Genomic DNA, 20,881 nt, shown 5'->3' with positions numbered 1-20,881 from the left:
TACCAGAGCACTCTGTTGAAAAATAATATATTTATCAAAGACTTGCCTCTGTGACTCAAGTACTAGCACGCTGGTCTTACATCCAGACAGCTTGGGTTCGATCCCCGCCAGGTCGTGATGGAATTTGTGGACAAAGCAGACGTTGCAGAGGGGTTTTCTTGGGGTTCTCCCATTTCCCTACATAATTCCACCAAAACTCTCCACCTCCCTTCTCATTTCGTCTATCATCCACAATAGTAAAAATAGTCTGGGATGATGTACTGTGGTAGTACAAGTTCCCAACGTTGATATAGGAAGAATTTGGGACCCACCCGAGGCCCCTGGGACTTATCAGACTATTCCTGTGCGGATGGGACCTGTCTCTATCAGGGGCTGAGACCTGTCATACAATGATGACAGGAGGGCTTGAGCCCCTGGGACTTATCAGGCTATTCCTGTGCGGATGGGACCTGTCTCTATCAGGTGCTGAGACCTGTCAACCAATGATGACAGGAGGGCTTGAGCCCCTGGGACTTATCAGACTATTCCTGTGCGGATGGGACCTGTCTCTATCAGGTGCTGAGACCTGTCAACCAATGATGACAGGAGGGCTTGAGCCCCTGGGACTTATCAGACTATTCCTGTGCGGATGGGACCTGTCTCTATCAGGGGCTGAGACCTGTCAACCAATGATGACAGGAGGGCTTGGTCCTTATCAGACTATCAGGGGCTGAGGCACCATGGCCCATCTGTCAGTGTCGGACTCACAAATGCCACTTAATCCATTTGTCGGACATGGACAATCATCGCATATAAGGACGCACAAAGGGCCAAATCGTGCCTAACTGTTTGGACCCATTCCAGGTTCAACCCTCGTAAAGTCAAGTCAAGCCAAGTGAAGACTTGCCAGAAGGTGCGGAAAAACAAAGCTCGCATTGCTACTGCTACATGTTGATCATGAAGGTAGTACTGGTAGTCACAGTTGGATACACTGGATGTAGCATTTTTGAAGTGATTAATGAACTTCACTTCTTGCCTTCGCTTTATGGTCCTATAATTTCGGAATACTATTGTTATCCTTACTTTTCTCTTACAAGGGAAGGGTTTTGGCTCGAACAGGAATTTCGTATCCAAAATTTGTATACAGGCCCATCTTTACATCTCTGTAAAGCTCCCAAAAGCATTCGTTTGTGTAATGTGTGGTTTGTCTGTTAGAGCACTGTACAAGTTGAGAGGTGGGGAGAGCACTGCACAAGTTAAGGGGATGGGACACTTTACTCATAAGCCTAGCCTAGCCTAGAAGCTAGTGCGACTTGTAAAATGTCTAAAGCCCATTTTAAAAACATTTCTCTCCGACGTTCCATCCGAAAGTATTGCAGCTAATCAAGAATGTACACTGTTGTGTGAGTCATTGAATGTGCACAAGAACACGACCTTAATAAATTAATCATTCCAGACTAGGACATGGAATGTCTGATCATGCCACCTAAAAAAACTAAATATTTCCAGCCTCTGGATATCTATTTCCTTAGACAATATTATGCTCGGAGTATAGCAGATTGCATAAGGACTCTTGCTGAGAATCCAGAACTTAACTTGGGAAATCGAGTGTTTATAATGAAAATGCACTCTGTTATTCATAACCAGTTGTCTGCTCCAGTGTACCGCCCTATGCTTCAATATTCCTGGCAGTCAGCTTGTTACGTGAATCCTGAACAAGTCTTGGACTTCAAAAATGTAATTCAGGTGGCATTTGATTTTTCAGCACTGGAATGTGATTCAGAAGATTGTTTAGGTATTGCTTTTGTGTGTTGTGCTTATTGTTCTACTCCATACTGTATCATGCATTTTATGGAGAATCCTCACGTACATTTTTAAAGAAGTGTATTGACCAATACCAACCAAATGGAGAGTTACACAAATTAATGCTTTTACGGTCTTCATCACCATTGTGAGGTAAGTCTCTGTACAAATTTTTAACCAAAAATTCCTGTTCGAGCCGAAACCCTTCCCTTGTTAGTACAGATACGGAATTAAAAAATGGGAAGTCCTCCTCTATGTAGGCAACAAGATTTGCAAGACTGCCCACAAGTAGCATACATTTAGTCGTCCTTGTTTACTGCACATGCGCAATGAATTGTATCTGTAACCTAATAAAATTAGGTGGCCCAAATTTTGTTTATGGGTCTGTACAAAGTTTGGTCAAAGTAAACTGGAACGTTTATCTGTTTCTGCTCATTTTGGAGTTCAGACAATGATTTTCGGATATTGGTAGCTTCTACTCTGGAAGTGGTGACTTGGGGTGAAGCTATAGCTTGTAGTGCTCCTTGTGACTCACCCAGGACTGCACTTTCAAGAATATTCCGTCTCCAACAAATTACTCAAGGCACTTTTGAAGTGTGGAAACTGCTCATAAAAATAAACTCGCTATTGTAAGTTTATCACAAACTTAGAATTACAAATAAGAACTAAATGACATTTCCAGTTTTATTTATTAACAGCATAAAAATCCTTTACAATTACTATTTGATGGTGAACATTTTATGTTAACAGGAACTTCAACTGACTGATATATCAGTGTAAAATTCAAAACCTACAGTTCTGTACCTCTCAGTTCAGTTCATTCCCAAAGTATTTTTGATGTTAGCACGTACAATTGTCATCAAATAGGCACCCGATATCGTTCGCGTGCATTTAATATAATTCTTTGTAGATGTCACATACAATAACTTTTGTAGATGGCAATAAATACAAAAAAGTACAAACAAATATATGTGTTAAATATAAGCTCAATACATTTCATGTTTAAGAAAAACAATAATTTATGCCATCCTAGCATTATAAACAGGTTGTTATTTAATCCAATATCGTGCATGATTTGCTTATTATAGTACACGTGACAATAAAAGCAATGACGTAATACCGGAACGCTTGCTAGCTTGCTTACTCCCCTAAGCATAAAGTAACAAGAAATGAAATGCAGGACAGAAGGTAACGTATCATTTATTTCCAATCTTTAACAATTTTGTATCACTTTTGTAATATCATATAAAACAGTTCTATGGTTTAGAGAAACTATATTAACAAAATAAAGTTACATTTGTAACATAACCTGCAAGGTCATCCATTTCTTTTTATTCAGTGTCAATGCCAGGCGCAACTAATCAATACGAACATATGAAGACTCTGTACACTATGGATCCCAATTTCTTTTATAATTTATTTCTACAATTTATAATGCTAAGATGTCATAAAGTGTTGTATTCAACTCGTGGATAATCTTATTATGACACTCGTAAAAACTGTCGCCTGAACGATTGCCATATCATCAAGATTATCCACCTTTGCATAAATAACTATTATACTCTTATGTCTTTGATCTTAGGTTTTTAGTCTTTTCAACTGCTGAGTGCCTATTCATGTTATAATATGTTACTCACGTTAAAAGGAAAGGTAATAATAAAAATGTGTGCAAGAATAAATATCTAGGCTTTCCTTTGAAAGATTATGTTAAATATACTGGTTGATGTATGAAGTCGAAGAACATACAAGTAAATCATTGGATATACAAAGAGCTTGAGTTGGGATACGATGGCTTCTAATCTCTCTTCATGTTACTGAATCACATGTGGAAACTGCACAGAAGAAATTAACCCATTAAATTAATTATTTTATAGCAATTCTATAGAGGAAAATCGTTAATAACAAAAAATAATTTTTTAAATTATTCCCCACAAGATTTTAAGTCTGTTAATGAAATGACGTGAAAAATATGTTTAGAATTAGTAATTTCACACACCTCATCCAAAGAAAAAAAAAATAATAATAAAATTCCAGTCAGCAAATATAGGTGAGTTACATACCATATACCTGTCCTTATGGGTTAATTTCAAATGGTCCTTAATATATAAAACATTTAGATACAGAACATAAAATTGTCTTTTTATATATTAATATCATACGTACAAAATGCAAAGATATATAAAGTCATCAACATTCAATCTATTGTATGCCATCCAAGAAAAGGGAAACAAAATAAAATGCATATTGAGAAACGTATAGCCTGTTGTCATGAGTTAAAGGCACTTCCTAATCATTTCGAAAACATTCTCTCTCATGTTTGCAATAATTAAGTGTATATATATATTGTCTACAATTAAATTACGTATCTCACAATGAAAGAGCAGGCTCAGAGCTGAAGACAAAACTACCTTCAGACAGGCCAAAATCTTCCTACAAAGATTGTCTGTTGTCTGATATGTTTTTATTGAACAAACTAGATGGGGATGTATTACAGACACCAATCATAGTCTTAGAACCCATATGCTGATCAAGCTTACTCCGTATTCCCCATAAAGACGATGAACTCTTTGCAGTAGTTTTCTCCTGGCTGGCATACAACTTCCATTTGTATTTTATATATATAAGTTAGAAGTAACAATTGGTGAAAATCGTATGACAGACCCTGTTAATTTTATCATTAAGGCTCATTAATTATTATTGTTATTGTTGCTGTTGTTCTTGGTCTCATCCTGCATAGAAAGGTTTTAAATTCTTCCAATCAAACACTCTTTTGGCTGATAGTGAACTCTGAACAAAGAGCATAAATATCGCACATATGTAAAGACCCAGCACGCAGTTTTGATATTTAAAACATTGCAACGACGTTCCGGTCGACACAGCGAACATGCGTATCAGATTGGAGGTGCTGTTGTTGCTTGGTTACGTGGAGTTCGCCGCAATAGCTGCACTACGAACTGTCAAGTAAAGAACATCACTAAACTTTACACATTGCTGTCATCAGTCAGTCTGAAAGCAGCAATCTGTAAAGGGAGCTGAAAAGTCTTCTAACCAGCCTGGCTAGACATATTGCTTTATAATATTGACATGAAAAAAGTGGAAGATGAAAGCCACACACCATTTATTGTAGCTGGCAATCACAAAATTATAAAATAAATATATTGCGTTTGGAAAATTAAAATATTAGCTGCAAGAATTCTCCACTGTAATGATTTACATGTAGCGATCTTTCTTCAGTGTTGGTAACCTTGGGTGGCAGCAAGTTGTATGTCAAGACATGAAGTCACACAGTATGATTCCGCCAGTCACTGAGTTGACCAGTAAACTCCCGCTTTTATTGCTATGGCAAGAATTTTTAATCACTAAAGTTAGAAATGCTATTAGCATTACCAATATCTATTAAACTGTAGCCTTAGTATTGGAAATAATTCGATCTGCATATCCAACCTATGTTTAGGCAACGCTTTGAGAGAGTGAGCTGCATTGCTTTACTAGATATGCTTTATATGAAATTTTCCATTAGGAAGAATATAAAGACAAAAATTAAATACCAACGTATTGCACACTTGCATCAGCTATACATACAAAAGAAATATCAAGATTCGATTTCATTAAAAGTGTCTCACGTTAAAAAAAAAAAAGTTAACTTACTTATAAGAGTACCACAAAGGACTTGGCCAAAATTTTAATTTTTGTACTGTTAATTAGATTTTGAATATTATGACTACTCATTTTATGTAAGTCACCAAAGATTTTTTACAAAACTCACGTATTGCACAAATTCAGTCAGTCTGGTGAAGTGGGAAGGAAATTGTTATGATGTTGCAGTGTTATGAAAGTTGGTGCAGGAGCTTACCTTACCAGAATGTGCTTTTTACATGACCATGCCAGAGTTTACAGTTCCTATTCGTGTGAAATTTACTACTGTAAACATACTACATACAAAACGAGGAATTAGGCTTTCATGAAGATTGTATTCAGAAGAAAACTTTTGGGTAATCCACTATGTGGTCGAATTTGATACCTCCAACATATCAGAACTAAACTCACGTTCCATCACAGGGTAACTTACTCTGTTAGACCCATTATGCTTGGCTGAGCTATTGAGAGTAACCAATTTTTCGCCACATTACCATTACTTATGGAGCTCATGTAATGAAGTTTTATGATGAACTGAAAACATCATACAGAAAGCTGCACAAAAGAGAATGTTACATTTATAGTCAGTAGTTTAGTTAGGCCAGAATGCAATGGAATGCTGTTCCAGAAAATAAAAATGCATGCATGTAGGAAACAAGATACCAAACTTGACACCCAGTATGGATCCATTATGTGCTTGCTAAATTGAAAAAGTGAGTTCCTGTAAATATTTTCTTCAACTAAATAACTGTTTATAGTAAATCAGTGAATTTAAAGGGACTTTCACATAATTTAATTTAAGGAAAGTAAACATTTCTCTTTCTTTTTAAAGTTAACTGACACACATGGTGCCACTTGAGTCTATGTTTGATATTTGCAGTGCACAGAGTGATGAAACATCAGGAAGATATGCGAATATGAAAATGTATCTTCACATGGCACTCTCAGTTGCATTATAATGAATTTGCTTATAAAGTTTTGAACATGTTGATACATATTTTCTCTAGGTAGAATAACTTGTCTTTTATCAAAATGAGAAAGCCTGGCCATTAATTGTCATCTTTTTAGACATTTTTGGACTTGAATAAAAATCTGCATAGTGAGAGCTTCCCAATGAATGGGCAGATACAGATTATAATCATAAAAGAAGTCGCAAATTACACAATGGATGAAATAGATATTAAATCTGTATGAGATAAATTGCCACAATACATGAAAAATTTATTACAGCACATGAGCAGAATGGGCAACACAAGAATTTCAAACCAGATGCTAAATTATGAACAAAATCGCAGAAGACGATTAGAAAGACTTCCCAAAAGGCTTTTAATAGCCAAGTTAAAGCTGTAATGAACGAACTTCAGGCCTAGATTTGTGCCTGAATGATTTCTGTTTGTACTAAATTTTGTTTAGATACGACATGCATGCACAAAGGTTCCACATCTTTTTTAAACATTCCATCCAGTCTATACTAGCAAAGTCTTGTCCATAAACTTAGTCTCATCCATAAGAAGTAATATTACATGTTTAAGACGTAAAGTTTTAAAACCATAACAAAATATAAAACTTGGAATGAAGAGCTGTATGTATTTTGCTAACCAGATATTTACGTCTTATTATTAATTTTGTCTTACTGTAATGACAGAGTTATTCTCTATAAATCATGTTATGACTCCCATTGATCATATTAAATAACAACATTTGTTTAAGAAAAACTGGTGCAAAGAAATAAAAAATCCTTTATAATACAATATTTATAAAAACTGCCTTGCAGCTGAAAACATATCTTCAAACGTTCTATAGCTTCCACTCCTGGTTTTATCCTATTCATTTCTGATAGATTTTAGCAGATAAGGAGATATTATAGATACATTACAAACATATTTCTATCATTTATTTATAGCTCTCAGCTTATATAGCTTCCCCGAATATTTTTCCAAGTCTGTACAATTGTATAAATGCAGTATTAATAATATTTTAACTCAAAAAAAGACTCCTATGTACAAGAACTGTAAATATAAAGAACTGATTGCAATCTTTATTGAGACTATACACTTGTTATTTTATTTAATGCATCTATATCAAAAAGAAATAACTATGCAGTCCCTTCATGTTCGTTAGTTTAGTTCCAACTTATGTATGTTTCATGCACTGTTCATAATGTGTACTGCGTGATAATTTCTTACAAAAACTCTTCATAACACACATTTTTATCCAATATAAAATAAGAATGTAGTAAATTGTTTGTTATCAAATGTTAGTATTATTTTTACGCATTTGTATGGAAGTTTGTAAGTCAAAGGTATATTGCAAGAACTAAGGTAGTGGACTTACGAGCAGTTTTGTACAAAAATAAATTGGCAGTCTAAAGGTAAGAAACCACAGAATCTTGTGTTTTAAGATCTGTGATCATTTGTTGTAAATATAACTAGTATAAGCATATTTTACAATTCAAATCAATCTCTTATGTGCTATTTTAGTTAACTTTATTTTAAAAATAAAATTTAGTTTGCTTTAAAGGAGTCTCAGACAATGATATAAAATATAACAGTAAACATGTAGATTATTAAATCCAGTTTGGATTGGATAACACTAGAAAAGCTGACGGTACTTTTGATTATGCTCCCAACCATTTCTATCAAATTTACACCATACATTCATATGTTAATGCTTTCAATATTCCTATGGTTACTTGTTCTTTTCCAATACCCAAACATGTAACAACATGTGGTGCTTTCTGAAGAAAGTATGCCTCCAAATACTGGACTGCAGTTTATCATTTCAAAGATTTTGTTAGATTATGAATTAGCACCCACACAAAACTACCAAAATTAATTTTCCCAATGTTAAGATTACAGAGTGTAAATTTCACTTACAACAGAGTTGGCTTAGGAAAATTCGATGGTGTTTGGGTCATAAAAATTAATTTTGAGTAAAATGAAAATTAAACATCGGATTCTTATTGCAAATAATTTTCTACACAAATAAAACACACCAAATACTAGTATTCTTTTGTTTTTTGCACGCCCACTTGTAAAATTTAACTTGTGTATTCCCCTGGGGAGTAAAACTCCACTTCCACAAAAAATTGCTTGACCTCCTTTACCCAAACACCATGGAATTAAAGGAAACAGCATATCAAAGCAGGAGCACCGAAACAAAACTTCTGAAATTCGAAAGTGGCTAAAAACTTTTTTTTTATATTTCCTATTTACCAGTATCAGAGGTATCAGATGTTTTTGCAGAACGAATATCAGAGATCCCTTCAGTTGGTAAATATTTTGCATTTTCTCAAGTTCTGGGAAAGTATATTGAAACATCAACCTCCCCCTTTGAATTATGGGATGAATTATTGGCCTCCCCCCTTTTTTTTTGTTGTTATAAATTCACGTCTGAACCTGCCACTAAGAAAATTTAATTAAAGCTATTAATGTTTGTATCTCAATGGCACAAATATAGTCTAACCTGAAAATATAAATATGTTACAAAAAAATTATCATCAGGGAATTCGAAGACGTTACTTCCAGTAAATAAAGATGTTGGACTAGAGAAAAATAGTGAAAAGACAGAAAGTATTAAAGTCAAGAAAAGAATGCAATGGGAAATATATTTCCTTAGAAAATAAACACAATATGAAAATATATGTAAGTAGCATAAGATATACAAAAACGCAGCAAATTAAATGCAAGGTAAACTTTAGGACTATATTAATAATACACAAATGTCTTCCTGCAATGATGTAAAAATTAAATTCCACACACTTGTTCTTACGTTGTATATATAGTTTCTTTTTCTAAATGATGATCACACATGTATTATTATAAGAACACAAGTAAGACGTTTTATTTTAACAAAATAATGTCATTTTTATTTCTTAGAGAACTGTTCATTTTTTCTGATTTCGGATCGCAAATTTCAAAGTATGTCTGAAGTGATACAAGCTTGGGTATGTGCAACTTCCGTAATTTCCTGGCTTCGTCCTCAACCTCTTGATCTGCATCATTCTTTCCATTGCCAGCTGTCAAATCTCGTATGATATCGTCTCAATTTCTTGTCAATATCCTCAACCAGATATTTAAGAGTCCCAGCACTGAAGTGGTATTTAAATGCTCTACTTTCTACTAGAATGAAATTCACACCATATCACTCTTTTATTTCTATTTTAGAAATGGTTAAACATAATACAACCATATGGCAGTAAAAACAGACTTTCTGAAATACACTCGAAAAATATCTCAGATTACGAACTGTGGCCAGTTTTGTGCAATCATGCATGACGTGTACGCAAGTGCATAAAACCGCTACAGAACTAACCTAAAGAGCTGTGTACACGTGTGTGGAAAACCGGCCTGAGGGTTTAACAGCACGCGAATTATCGGGAGTTGATTGTATTAAATTTGAATGCAATAGAAAACCTTTGTAATCTATAAACATAAAAATTGTTTCAATAAATCAACATATTTGGTGTTATCACAGTCATACAATATTTTGTGTTAAACTTTCAAAACACTAAGACTACAAGACACAACACTATGAACACAGAAACAAAATCTGAACCTTTATCTAGAAAGGAGCAACTCCCATGCTTTCTGACCTTGACACTAAAAACTTAGCTTACCATTTAACCATTCACGAAAGATGAACAAAAATAAAATACATATATAGTATTACTAGAATGTCCCTCAACATAATAATGTGAAGATACTGTACAATTAATCTCAGACCACCCAGTCATTAAATCCTGCAGAACAACGACTTCGTTAATGTTGCCAACTTCTATTTTTGCTTGAATTAGACAACTGCAAATTACAAACAGCAAAGAATCAAAGAACCTATATTTTTTTTTTTCAGTTTCTTTAGGTTTTAAATGCTTAAATTGAGCAAAAATTTTAAGTTTTGTTATTTTTAGTTTACATTATGATTTCTTTATGAATGTTCCTCTGAAACTCATAGAGATGTTTATTTCACACTCACTTTCAAGGTGCTTTGGCAACAATTAAAAATGGCAAATTAAATGATTATATCTAGGGTGATCAGAAATCCTCTTTTTCCGGAGACGTCCTACTTTTTAGGTCCTTGTCCAGGAGGATTCTTAAAAAATCAAGAAATGTCCTCCTTTTCGTAACTTGTATCTCTGATATTTTGAAATTATCTGATCTGACGCCTTTTTCAAGTAATTTGCCTGTAGGTGGCAGCAGCAATGACGGAATATACTCTTTGCCAACGATCATAATAACTCTCTTTCCTCCTCCTTGTTATCATCGTTGCTCACATCGAGAAATCTAGGTGACAATGTAAATCTAAGTAGATATTTTCTGTCCTCTTTAATAATTATAGTTCCCTTGACTTTCATATGTAGCTAACTGTAAAATCATTATTATTAAGTTTCTTCATAATTATTTTGTAATAAAATAGATATTAACATAGCGAGATATTAACATAGCCTAAATCTGTACTGTAAATATTTTTATGCTCGACCATGCCGAAATGTACTAATTATACACCCAGTAGCAGTCCTTTAATGCATGTCATTAAAGTACACCTACTCATTAAAGTACAGGTGTTCAGCCAATGACAAGTCAGCTTTGTACCGTTATAAAACCGCAAGTATCGATTATTCTCGGATTTGCAATCGAAAGAGAATTAGCGAAAAGTCATGGAGGCTGGAAATCCAATACTGTCGCAGAAGGTTATGTTCTGTTACTATAATAATTAGCGTTAATTGTAAATAATATTCAAATAAATTCAATTTATCATCTCGTTTTTCAATGTCGAATTCAATAATCAAGGTTATAATATTATAATATTATCAAGTTTAACGGGACTACGTCAAGGTCAATGACATTATTGTTCCTCGGAAAAAATCAATACTTTCGCGTCTGCGCACATCTCACAATTCACGACCTAGAACAAGGTCACTTCCGATCTTGTCAGATACCTACAAATAAAATGTATACATCTGAATACCGGTAATTTCAAGTGAGAAATATGGTCGAGCAGAAAAAGTCGTATGAAACTCGCCTATAATGGTAATTAAGAAGCTCATATGAAACTCGCGCTCGTTTCATAAATATCCATACTCTATTCTTAATTACTATCATTATAGGCTCGTTGCATAATGTACTATTAATAAAATAGATAGGCCTAAGCCTAAATCTAGGTATACATATTTTCTGTCCTCCTTTTTTTGAAGCTTTGTGTCCACTTTTTTATCGATGAGAATCTGGTCACCCTAATTACATCCGATATTAATCTTTAATTAACTCTGATCCAACTATTCATTAAATCTAGTTATTCTGTTTATCAACATTAAACAATATCACAAACAAAACTATAGAAATAAATCCGTTACCATACTAAACAAAACAAATCACTAAAATAAAAACTTACATTCAAAGTATTGGATAGGGCAACGCACAAGAACAAGAAATTAACTATAAAAAACAAAATAGAAAACTCTGTAATATTTGTCACAATGCAATTTTATAACTTGGAAAGCGGGGAGGGGATCACTAATTAATACTGACGATGTCCACAAAATATTGCTGTATAATAATAAATATAATCTCAAAGTATATCGAAAACACAAGTTAGAAACTAATAAATTCTGAACGAGATTTAACTATTCATAGCACCGAGTCTTCAGATTACAGTAATAAAACAGTTTCTTAAAGTTGTGAACACTCTCTATACATTCCTTTCATTCGAATCAGGTATAAGGTATTTTTTATATATTTTAAGAGACGGGAACACAGTGACAAATACATTGTAATCAAGAACAGATCCAAGATGTGAAAGTAAGCTGTTAGCTGAGAATGAATGAACTATGCGAGACTTTAAACACCATTCAGCACATAAATGATGGTTCGGAGTTGTATTATTAATTAGCGACTTCTAATTATTTTATATAAAGTAGACAATATATCTTCTTTATTGAATTCTATGCAGTGCTTTTCAAAATTTGTGTTGAATGCGTCAAGAATTTTCAAGTTTCATTCTCCTTTATCAAATACATCTGCCATTCGTGATGCTGACCTCTCCTCCTTCGCACAATTTCTTCACTCTGGAATAAATGGTTACTTTCAAAATTTACATTATCTTTTATTTAACGATGCTAGCAACTGCCGAGGTTATACCAGCATCGCTGGTGTGCCCGGAATTTTGTCCCTCGGTGTTCTTTCACATGCAAGTAAATCTACTAACACGAGCCTGAGAATAATGGTTAATGTATTGTAATTATCGTAAAAGGAATTTTTTTTCTCATTTTTCTCTTGTCTTATTACACAATATTTCACTTTAGCATTCTGAATGGAGGATGTGGAGAGTATTGAGAAAAATGTAATGAATGAACGATGTTGACTTGAAGGACTGACAATAGGTACTACATAATGGAAAACTTGATCAGTGAAGCTCAATTTTATTTATAACGAAAATTATTAATTTCGTGTCACTTAAAAAAATTAGTGGATAAAATTTAATTTATACTGTAATATTGATATTTTATTAAATGATTTCATTTATATGTGGAAAAAGAAACCCATGAAAAAAAAAAAAAATTGTGAAGACGTCTAATGATGGAAAATTCTTGCATGACAATACAAAAAAAAAAATCATTAGCCAGTCACTTGCCCAGCCAGTTAGTTCATCTGTCAGTTGGATGATCTTGATCTTTCATTTGTTTTGTCAGTCAGTCAGTCTCTCCTTTCACTCACATCCTCAATCACACATCTACTCTCTCATTCTAACAGTTTAACACAAAAAGTTTTGATGTATAATAAAAATTATAAGTTTAAATGAGTTCAAAACTGACAGCCGCACCTCTCCAAAATGTCAACATAATTATGCTTGAAAACTTGCAAATTAATGTCAACTACAGGAATTTCTATGGTTGCTTGCTCCTTGTAACATTAACAATAGGAATTTTACTGACAAGGGGGAAGTCGAGAAAAAAAAAGGTACTTTTCAATGGAACTCATATCGAGCTGTAATATTAGAAGAGCAGATTCCAACACACCAGAGCTATAAGCAGCCAGTCAGTTTTAAAAATAAACAAATACAAAATTTCAGAACCATGCTGTCATTAGGTTTCTAGATTATGTGATATCTGAATGGATAACAACATAGACTGTATGCGTGAAGTTCTAGGTTCGAATATCTGTACTTCCCTTTTATTAATATTTTCCACTATTCAAGCATTTCTATATTATTATATTCATACTCTTTTATTGAATTTTAAACTGACATGTTTAAACACATTCCTTGTATTTACAGATCTACAAAGGTCAGAGTTCGTTACATGCAAGACATATGTTTAAATATAAATATATATAAAATTTAATGAAAGAATACAAATTTAATGATAAAGTAAAATTAAAACTAAAAACATACCAAAGCAAAAAAAAAAAAAAAAATACACCAAAATAGGAAGATTCAAACACAGGGCCTCACATGTGCAACAAGTTTCACATAGCTAACAAAAGGCAAAGCACCTTGAAGTGATGGGATATTGAGACTCCCACATTACAATCGGCACTGAGTAGCAGTCAATCAGTCTTATATCGATCGTCCAGTTCAAAAGTGCGACAACTCAAAAATTGCCATTTTTTAGTTATTTATATTACTGAAAGCCCCTTTCGGAGCTCTTTCCGATTCAATATTGAGATAAGTCATATTTACAACCAAAAAGAAAAAAAAAAAAACTAAATAAACTGCTTTAGAAATAATTATAACTATGGACTATACTAATTCATTATTAGTACATTTCGAAATGTATTAATAATGAACTGGAAGATTGTGATAAACTCGTCCTGAATACTGACTCATTTCTAATTGTCGTGGTTATGAACCAGAACTCTGTTCCTTTCTAAGTGATTTATTTAAAACTTTCAAATGAAGATATCTCAAAACTTGTTTTTTTGAGTTGTCGCACTTTTAAACCAGATGATCGATATGCTGGTTGCCACTGTTCCCAGAAAAATCTCCTCATACTTATTTCTGTCAGAGAAGGAGTTGAATAAAGAGGCCAAAAGAACTAGACCAATGGAGAAAAACGAAGACCCCATCAGGAATCGAACTTTCAGACTAGCAACACAATGTCTCAACCATGACGCTACAGCATAACCCATTCAGCTATCCAAGCTCTTAGTATAATGTGTCGCAAGTGATGTTTAGTCGAGAATCTTGACGACAGCATGATTTAACAGGCCACTTTCTTGGAAAAATGACGGACTGTTTATATCTCTAAGGCCCAATTGTATAAAACTCCCTGACTAAAGATCAACTTTGATCGAAGATCGAAAATTAAACCGAGTTCAGACACTTCTTCTATTGCATAAAACTTTTCAGCGATCAAATTACCTTGGTTCAAATGCAATCTAAGTTCACGTGAAAAGGATTTGGCAACATCGCATAAACAGGTGAAATACGTGATGGGCGGACCATGTTATACTGGTTTGTTCAGTGTTGCCAATCTAGCGATTTTAACTCTTTTTCAACAACAATTTCTTTTAACTTTTATATTGCTTAAATAGGGATTTAGTGACCTTTTTAGCACCCCATAGTGACAAAATTTAATCTTTCTTTGTTGATAATGAGAAATCTAGCGACTTTACAACTACTTTTTCGCGACTTTCCATATTACACTCTGTTGGAGACACTGTTTTTTTTTTTTTTTTTGCAATGTAAATAATGGCGGACAATAAGAAGATAGTTGACTGTTCTCCAAGTTGTTATCATGTTATGGTATTTGATACTGCTAAACATAATAAAGCTTTATAAAACGACAATTTTCGTTTAGTAATACAGTAAATTGAACATTTATGAATGTACCTATCATATCCATTAATAATTAATGGTTGTTATAAACATAATATAATTATAGGTTATGTTATTTGATACTGCTGAACACGATAGAGCCTTATAAAATATAAGAATGTTTATGTATTATGGCAAGAAAATGAAAGAAATATATATAAATGTACCTAACATATCTATTAATATTAATAATAATGGATATTTTATTTGCACAATCTGTCACTCGTATATTTCAAACAGAAAAGAAATAACTGAACTTGGATCATCTAACTTAATCGGAGAAATTTCTTCAGTCAAAGTTGACTTTAGTTTGAGGCAAATTAATCTCAGATTAGACTTTATACAACACAAAATTCCAAGTTCAGCTGAAACAAGGATCAATTTAACCTCTGATCTAAGATTAAATGGTTTATACAATCGGGCCTAAGTATGCTGGAGTCTTACAACTTGGTGTGGCTCTCAAAATATTGTGTTCCCCTCGTGAGTTGTTTCTGAGAAAGTCATGAAAGGTAGTATTCTGCATAGGTGCTAAGGATAATGAATGCTGATGGGTAAAATGGAAGTATCCCAAAAAAAACTTGCCATAACACTGTCTTCGCCAAGCATACATTCTAATCGGACTAATTAAAGCATTAAACTAGGGTTTCTGATAGCCCTTCAGCTTCCAAGAGCCTCCCCAGGCTGCACAGACCCACATAATCATTTATACACCAATTTGACAGCAAATACAACTTATTAAAAAACTGTAACAGTTTACAAACATGTATGTTAATGCTGGACGGACAGATGTGTATATAAACAATTATATTACAAATATATTTGCACCAGAAAGGATATAAAACCAACAATAGTTGAAAATGTATGGTTCCTAGGAAGATACATTTTCAAAATTCTTGCTATGTTCATCTCCATTACTTTTCTAACTAAAATACATTGTAGAAACACTGTAAAAATCTTAACACTGGAAGTGTGCCTAAATCTAATGGCAAAAAGTGTTCCACTATGTACTTTGATTCTCATTTAAAGGCAAGATTGGTTTCTTATAAAAGTACAAAGGCAAGCAATACAATTAAGTAGTTTTGATGTTTCAGGAAGTTTTTATCAATGTAAAGTTCCAGAAATAAATAAAATGTATGTAGGAACATAGTAGTAAAATATTTTAAGAGTTTCAAACCATAATGTAACTGTCACACAATATTACAAATATTAAGTTTCTCATCTTAACCACAGCTTCTTATCTTAACCTACCTATCCTCAATTGCTGAAGATTAGAACTGTCGTATTAAGTTTGGCATCATATGGATTGAACTGTTCGCAGCTGAACTTAAACCTTGAATATCTCCAAAACTATTTCATGTCGATTACTAGTCATCCCTGGTTTGAAATTCTTAATTTGAGAAATAAGGAGTTAACATCGTATATGGGTATACAGTAAAATTTCTCTTAACGAGCAACCATAATCAGTGAACACAATAATATGCGTAAGACCACATATCACAGTCCTTCCGAGGCCAATGTCTACTGGAGATGAGAATAGAGAATAAGAAGAGGACAATGGAAAAACCAAGAATGAGGTGGTGGGACCAGATAAGGAAGATGTAACAGGAATGGAATGGACAACAGTGATGAGTGAAAAATCTTGGGAAGATAGAGATGTCTGGAGGAAGTTATAAACGGAGATGTCCAATACTGAAAGAAGAAGGAGGCCATGTACTCTGAACAACCACTTCTCTTCCCAACTGTCAGCCAGTCTCTCTAGTATTTCACTTATCCAAAATGAACACTTTTTTTTGGGAGGGTGGATTTCCAACAATTTTTAGCACTATGTATAAGTGAACTTACAAGAGTTTTCGTAATTAACAGAAATGCAATATGTATGGAAATTACTTAAAACTTCATAATTTCACCTTCTGGTAAAAGGAGGAGAGAAAATGTTAACATTTCATGTACGAAATCAAGGGAAATTTTTATTATACAGAAGAACCTCAATTATCTGTCTCTGGATTAACTGTTCTGTGGATTATTCACACAAAAACGAACGTGATTTTTTAAGTAATGTACAGTATATACTGCTCTCCTCTACTGTCTGAATCATGCCAACCATTACTGCATGATGTGTAACATTCGTTAGGTTCTATGTCAAGGTTAAATAAACACTTTCACCCCTCTTGAACTATCATAAAAATTTCACTTGCTTCATTCAATATTTCTCAGTAATTAGTAAGATTGAAATGGATATAAAAAAAAAAGAAAATTAATTGTAGTGAAGTACAGAAAGCATCTGAAGTGAGTTATTTGTGAGTTTGAAGACAATAATCTCATTTCTAAGACATTTATTTGTAGTCTGTTTAATTTGTAGACTGTTATCTGTAGCGCTCTAAAGTGTTTAGCAAATACGAACAAAGATGCTTCATTAAAATTCAGATTGCAAGAGGCAAGAATGCTTGACAATGCCATACAGCATTACTGGAAGCTTGTGGTAGAGAGACTTCACCATATCGTACCGTGGCTAGGTGGGCACATGCATTTCGCAACGGAATGGAAGATGTTCATCAAAAACATGGAGCTGGCAGACCGCAATCGGCAAGTGATGATGTGCATGTGAACGCTGTAAGAGCACTGCTGAAAGAATACCGTTGTTGGACTTGTGTTGAACTAGCAAGGGAAGTTGGAATTGCTCCTGGTACAATTGAGTAGCTTAATATCAAAGACGGACATCTGTCGTCTCCATAGTTTTGATCTAGAGGTAATTTTTTAATTCACAGTGTTCTTTGTAATATTTAACACAACTTATTTTATAATTATAGTGTTAGCGTTTGCATATGGTTTCACTATAACTGGAAAGAGCATGAAAAATTGTATAAAAACAACAGCTATTTAAATTTCGATTGAGGTCAGATGTCCGTCTTTGATATTAAGCTACTCAATTCTTCACATACTTAAGAAGAAGTTAAAGATGATCTTAAAGAGAAAAACATGTGGCAGAGAATGGAAACAGCGAGACTGCACTTTGAATGCTATGGACGTGAAGACGAGAGTTTCTTTCGACGTATCATAACTTTAGATGAAACCTGGGTTCGATGCTACCAACCAAAATTGAAGAGACAATCAAATGATTGGCAGCACAATGATTCTCCATGGCCAAAAAAGTATCGGCAAGAACAGGATCCACTTAAAGTCATGTTCATTGTTGTTTATGATTTTCACGGTGTCCTTGTCACTCATTCAGTTTCTGCAGGAAATCATGAGAAAGGTACATATTACAGTTACTTTCTGAAACACCATTTACAACCAGCTGTGCGCCGTAAACGTCCAAATCTCCTGAATTCTCATCCTATTCTGCTACATGAGTGCTCGCTCTCACATAGCTGCCCTGTGGTTAATTTACTTCGCATATGGAACTGGGAAATTCTGGAGCATCCTCCATACTCCCCAGATATGAGCACATGTGATTTTGACCTTTTCGCGAAAATGATATTACCACTTAGGGGAGTTCGCTTTAGAACCAGACAGGCAATTATAGCAGCAGTAGAGCAGTCTGTTCGAAGATTAGTACAAGACATCCATCGTCTCTCTGAGGTGTGAAGGCGGGTTCTTCATGTTGGAGGAGATTACTTCTGAGCACTGCAACAATGTGACTGTTCCAAAAATGTTTTCTTTGTTGTTAATTCAAATGTTGCCACTAATTATTGAATAACCCATGTATAATACATTAGAGATTAGATGGTAAGTTCGTTGTTTATGTGAAATTGTAATAACGATGCTGATAGATGTGTTCTGATTATTGAGAACAGAATCATGTGGAAGTGCCAGAACGAAAATTTCTGGAAATATTCAACTCAGGAAAACCACAAGTTCAATTTTGCAGTCTAACGAATATATTTTTTTGGGAATGGCAAGAAAACAACAACTGAGGGCACGAACAGAAAATACCAGGAAAAATTAGGCAATTTTAACAGCTCGTTATTAAAATAGTTCAAAATTCAAGCAACCAAAAAGGTTTAGAAACTGCTGTAAACTTCATTGTAGACCATTTTTCTATCAGCAATGGATGGCTAGATCAATTTGGAACAAGAAACAATATCATGTTCCAATTGATCAGTAGGGAAGCAGACAGTGTTTATTATGTTACTTGCAATCACAGAAAAAACTAGGCAAGTCTTTAGAATGACTTAATTTTTAGGAATGATAGTTGATCATTTATTAGAAATTTCACTGTATCTCCGTTCTCCCCTTCTCTGTTCTTCAACTCTTGAGTGGCCAGTAATTTAATATGTTTTAACGTTTGCAAACAAGATAATATACTTCAACATTTTCTGTCAATAAATTATTATAATTAAATACGAATACACATCTATAATCCAGCTCCAAATCCTGCAATAACTAATGTCATATGAAACTCTCTATTTCTTACACAAATAAAAAGCTGAGATTCTTAAGGTGTTGAAATGTTATGACAACATGAGTTTTGTTCAACTCGTTTCTACTTCTGAGCCACAACAGGCCACACTCAATAATCTGTACAGTGTGAATTTCTACATTAAGAATCAGTGGAAGCTATAGAAATAACAAGATCACTTCGGTGATGTACTAATCTATAAATGTCTTGGTGAGTATAATTGATATTTACTGTCCTGCATTTTCTAAGGCCTTAACTGATTTTTACATGAATCATTAATATTAATGAATATTATTTTAGTTACATACATACCACTTTCCTCACATCCATCACTTTATCATAGACCAATGATCCTACACTTCGAGGTAGGATAAAATTAAATGGCATATAAATAACTACATCAAAGGTCTGTTACTGGACCCGACATGGTGACATGTGGTGAATGAGCAGTTGATGAAGAGCTGACAGTGCTCACCAGTGACTCACTTGGGCTTTGTTCAGAGCTTGCTGGTTTCTCGTCCACTGAGACTCCATTAATCTTCCTTCTCAAAACATCCACCAAACGTTCCAACCTGGGAATTTTAAAACAAAATAAAGTTCATTTTAAAGCTTTATAAAATTCTGGCTACACTAATACTACTTTATGCATATGAAATCTGGATACCTACCAAAGAAAATTATATTTAAAAGATACTGTCAAAAATTAAATTCTCCAGGAAAAATACATATCAGAAATACATAAATACGAAAAGAATTGGAAACATTGGAATTAATCAATCAGGACTGTGTTTGGGTTTCATAATCTTCTTTATAAGAAACTGGATATAAGAATAATGTTGGATTGTTTTTCGATCTTTCTAAAGCGTTTGACTCCTTAGATATTGAAATATTGATCGTTAACTAGAACCACAGGATTTTAGAGATAAATTCTTGCAGTTTTTGGAATCTTATTTAAGAAATCGTAAAATTGTCAGAGTTAACAAGTTTGTTTCTTTCCAACTTTGATATAAATATTGGTGTTCCTCAGTGGTAGGGTCATTATTATTTCTTCTGTATGTTAATGATCAGCCCAAATTTATTACTGATGTGAAGGTATTTATTTATGCAAATGACACCTCAATAATTGAAGCGTCGGCTGGAACAATGTTGTAAGTTACAAAATTTTAATTCGGCATGTTTCCGTGTAATAATGTTGTATGTCATGTTACCTTGCTATACTCTTTGGCTTGCAACTGTCCATCAATGCAGTAC

At 33.8% G+C, this 20,881-nt stretch overlaps 1 protein-coding gene across 2 annotated transcripts in view; it reads right to left on the bottom strand.

Annotated features, from left to right (window-relative positions):
• Window positions 1-2,452: 2,452 nt before the first annotated feature.
• The window catches only part of LOC138710322 (uncharacterized), a 121,379-nt gene continuing 102,950 nt past the window's right edge, over window positions 2,453-20,881 (bottom strand). For both annotated transcript variants that reach the window (XM_069841130.1, XM_069841131.1), the window contains exon 8: window positions 2,453-20,202. In XM_069841130.1, the coding sequence (XP_069697231.1) occupies window positions 20,031-20,202 (172 nt within the window). In that variant the 3' untranslated portion in view covers window positions 2,453-20,030. The remainder of the gene's footprint in view (window positions 20,203-20,881) is intronic.

Source organism: Periplaneta americana, chromosome 12 (genome assembly GCF_040183065.1).
Source record: "Periplaneta americana isolate PAMFEO1 chromosome 12, P.americana_PAMFEO1_priV1, whole genome shotgun sequence".
NCBI classification, from domain to species: Eukaryota; Metazoa; Arthropoda; class Insecta; order Blattodea; family Blattidae; genus Periplaneta; species Periplaneta americana.
This window is presented reverse-complemented; position numbering and strand designations above follow the sequence as displayed.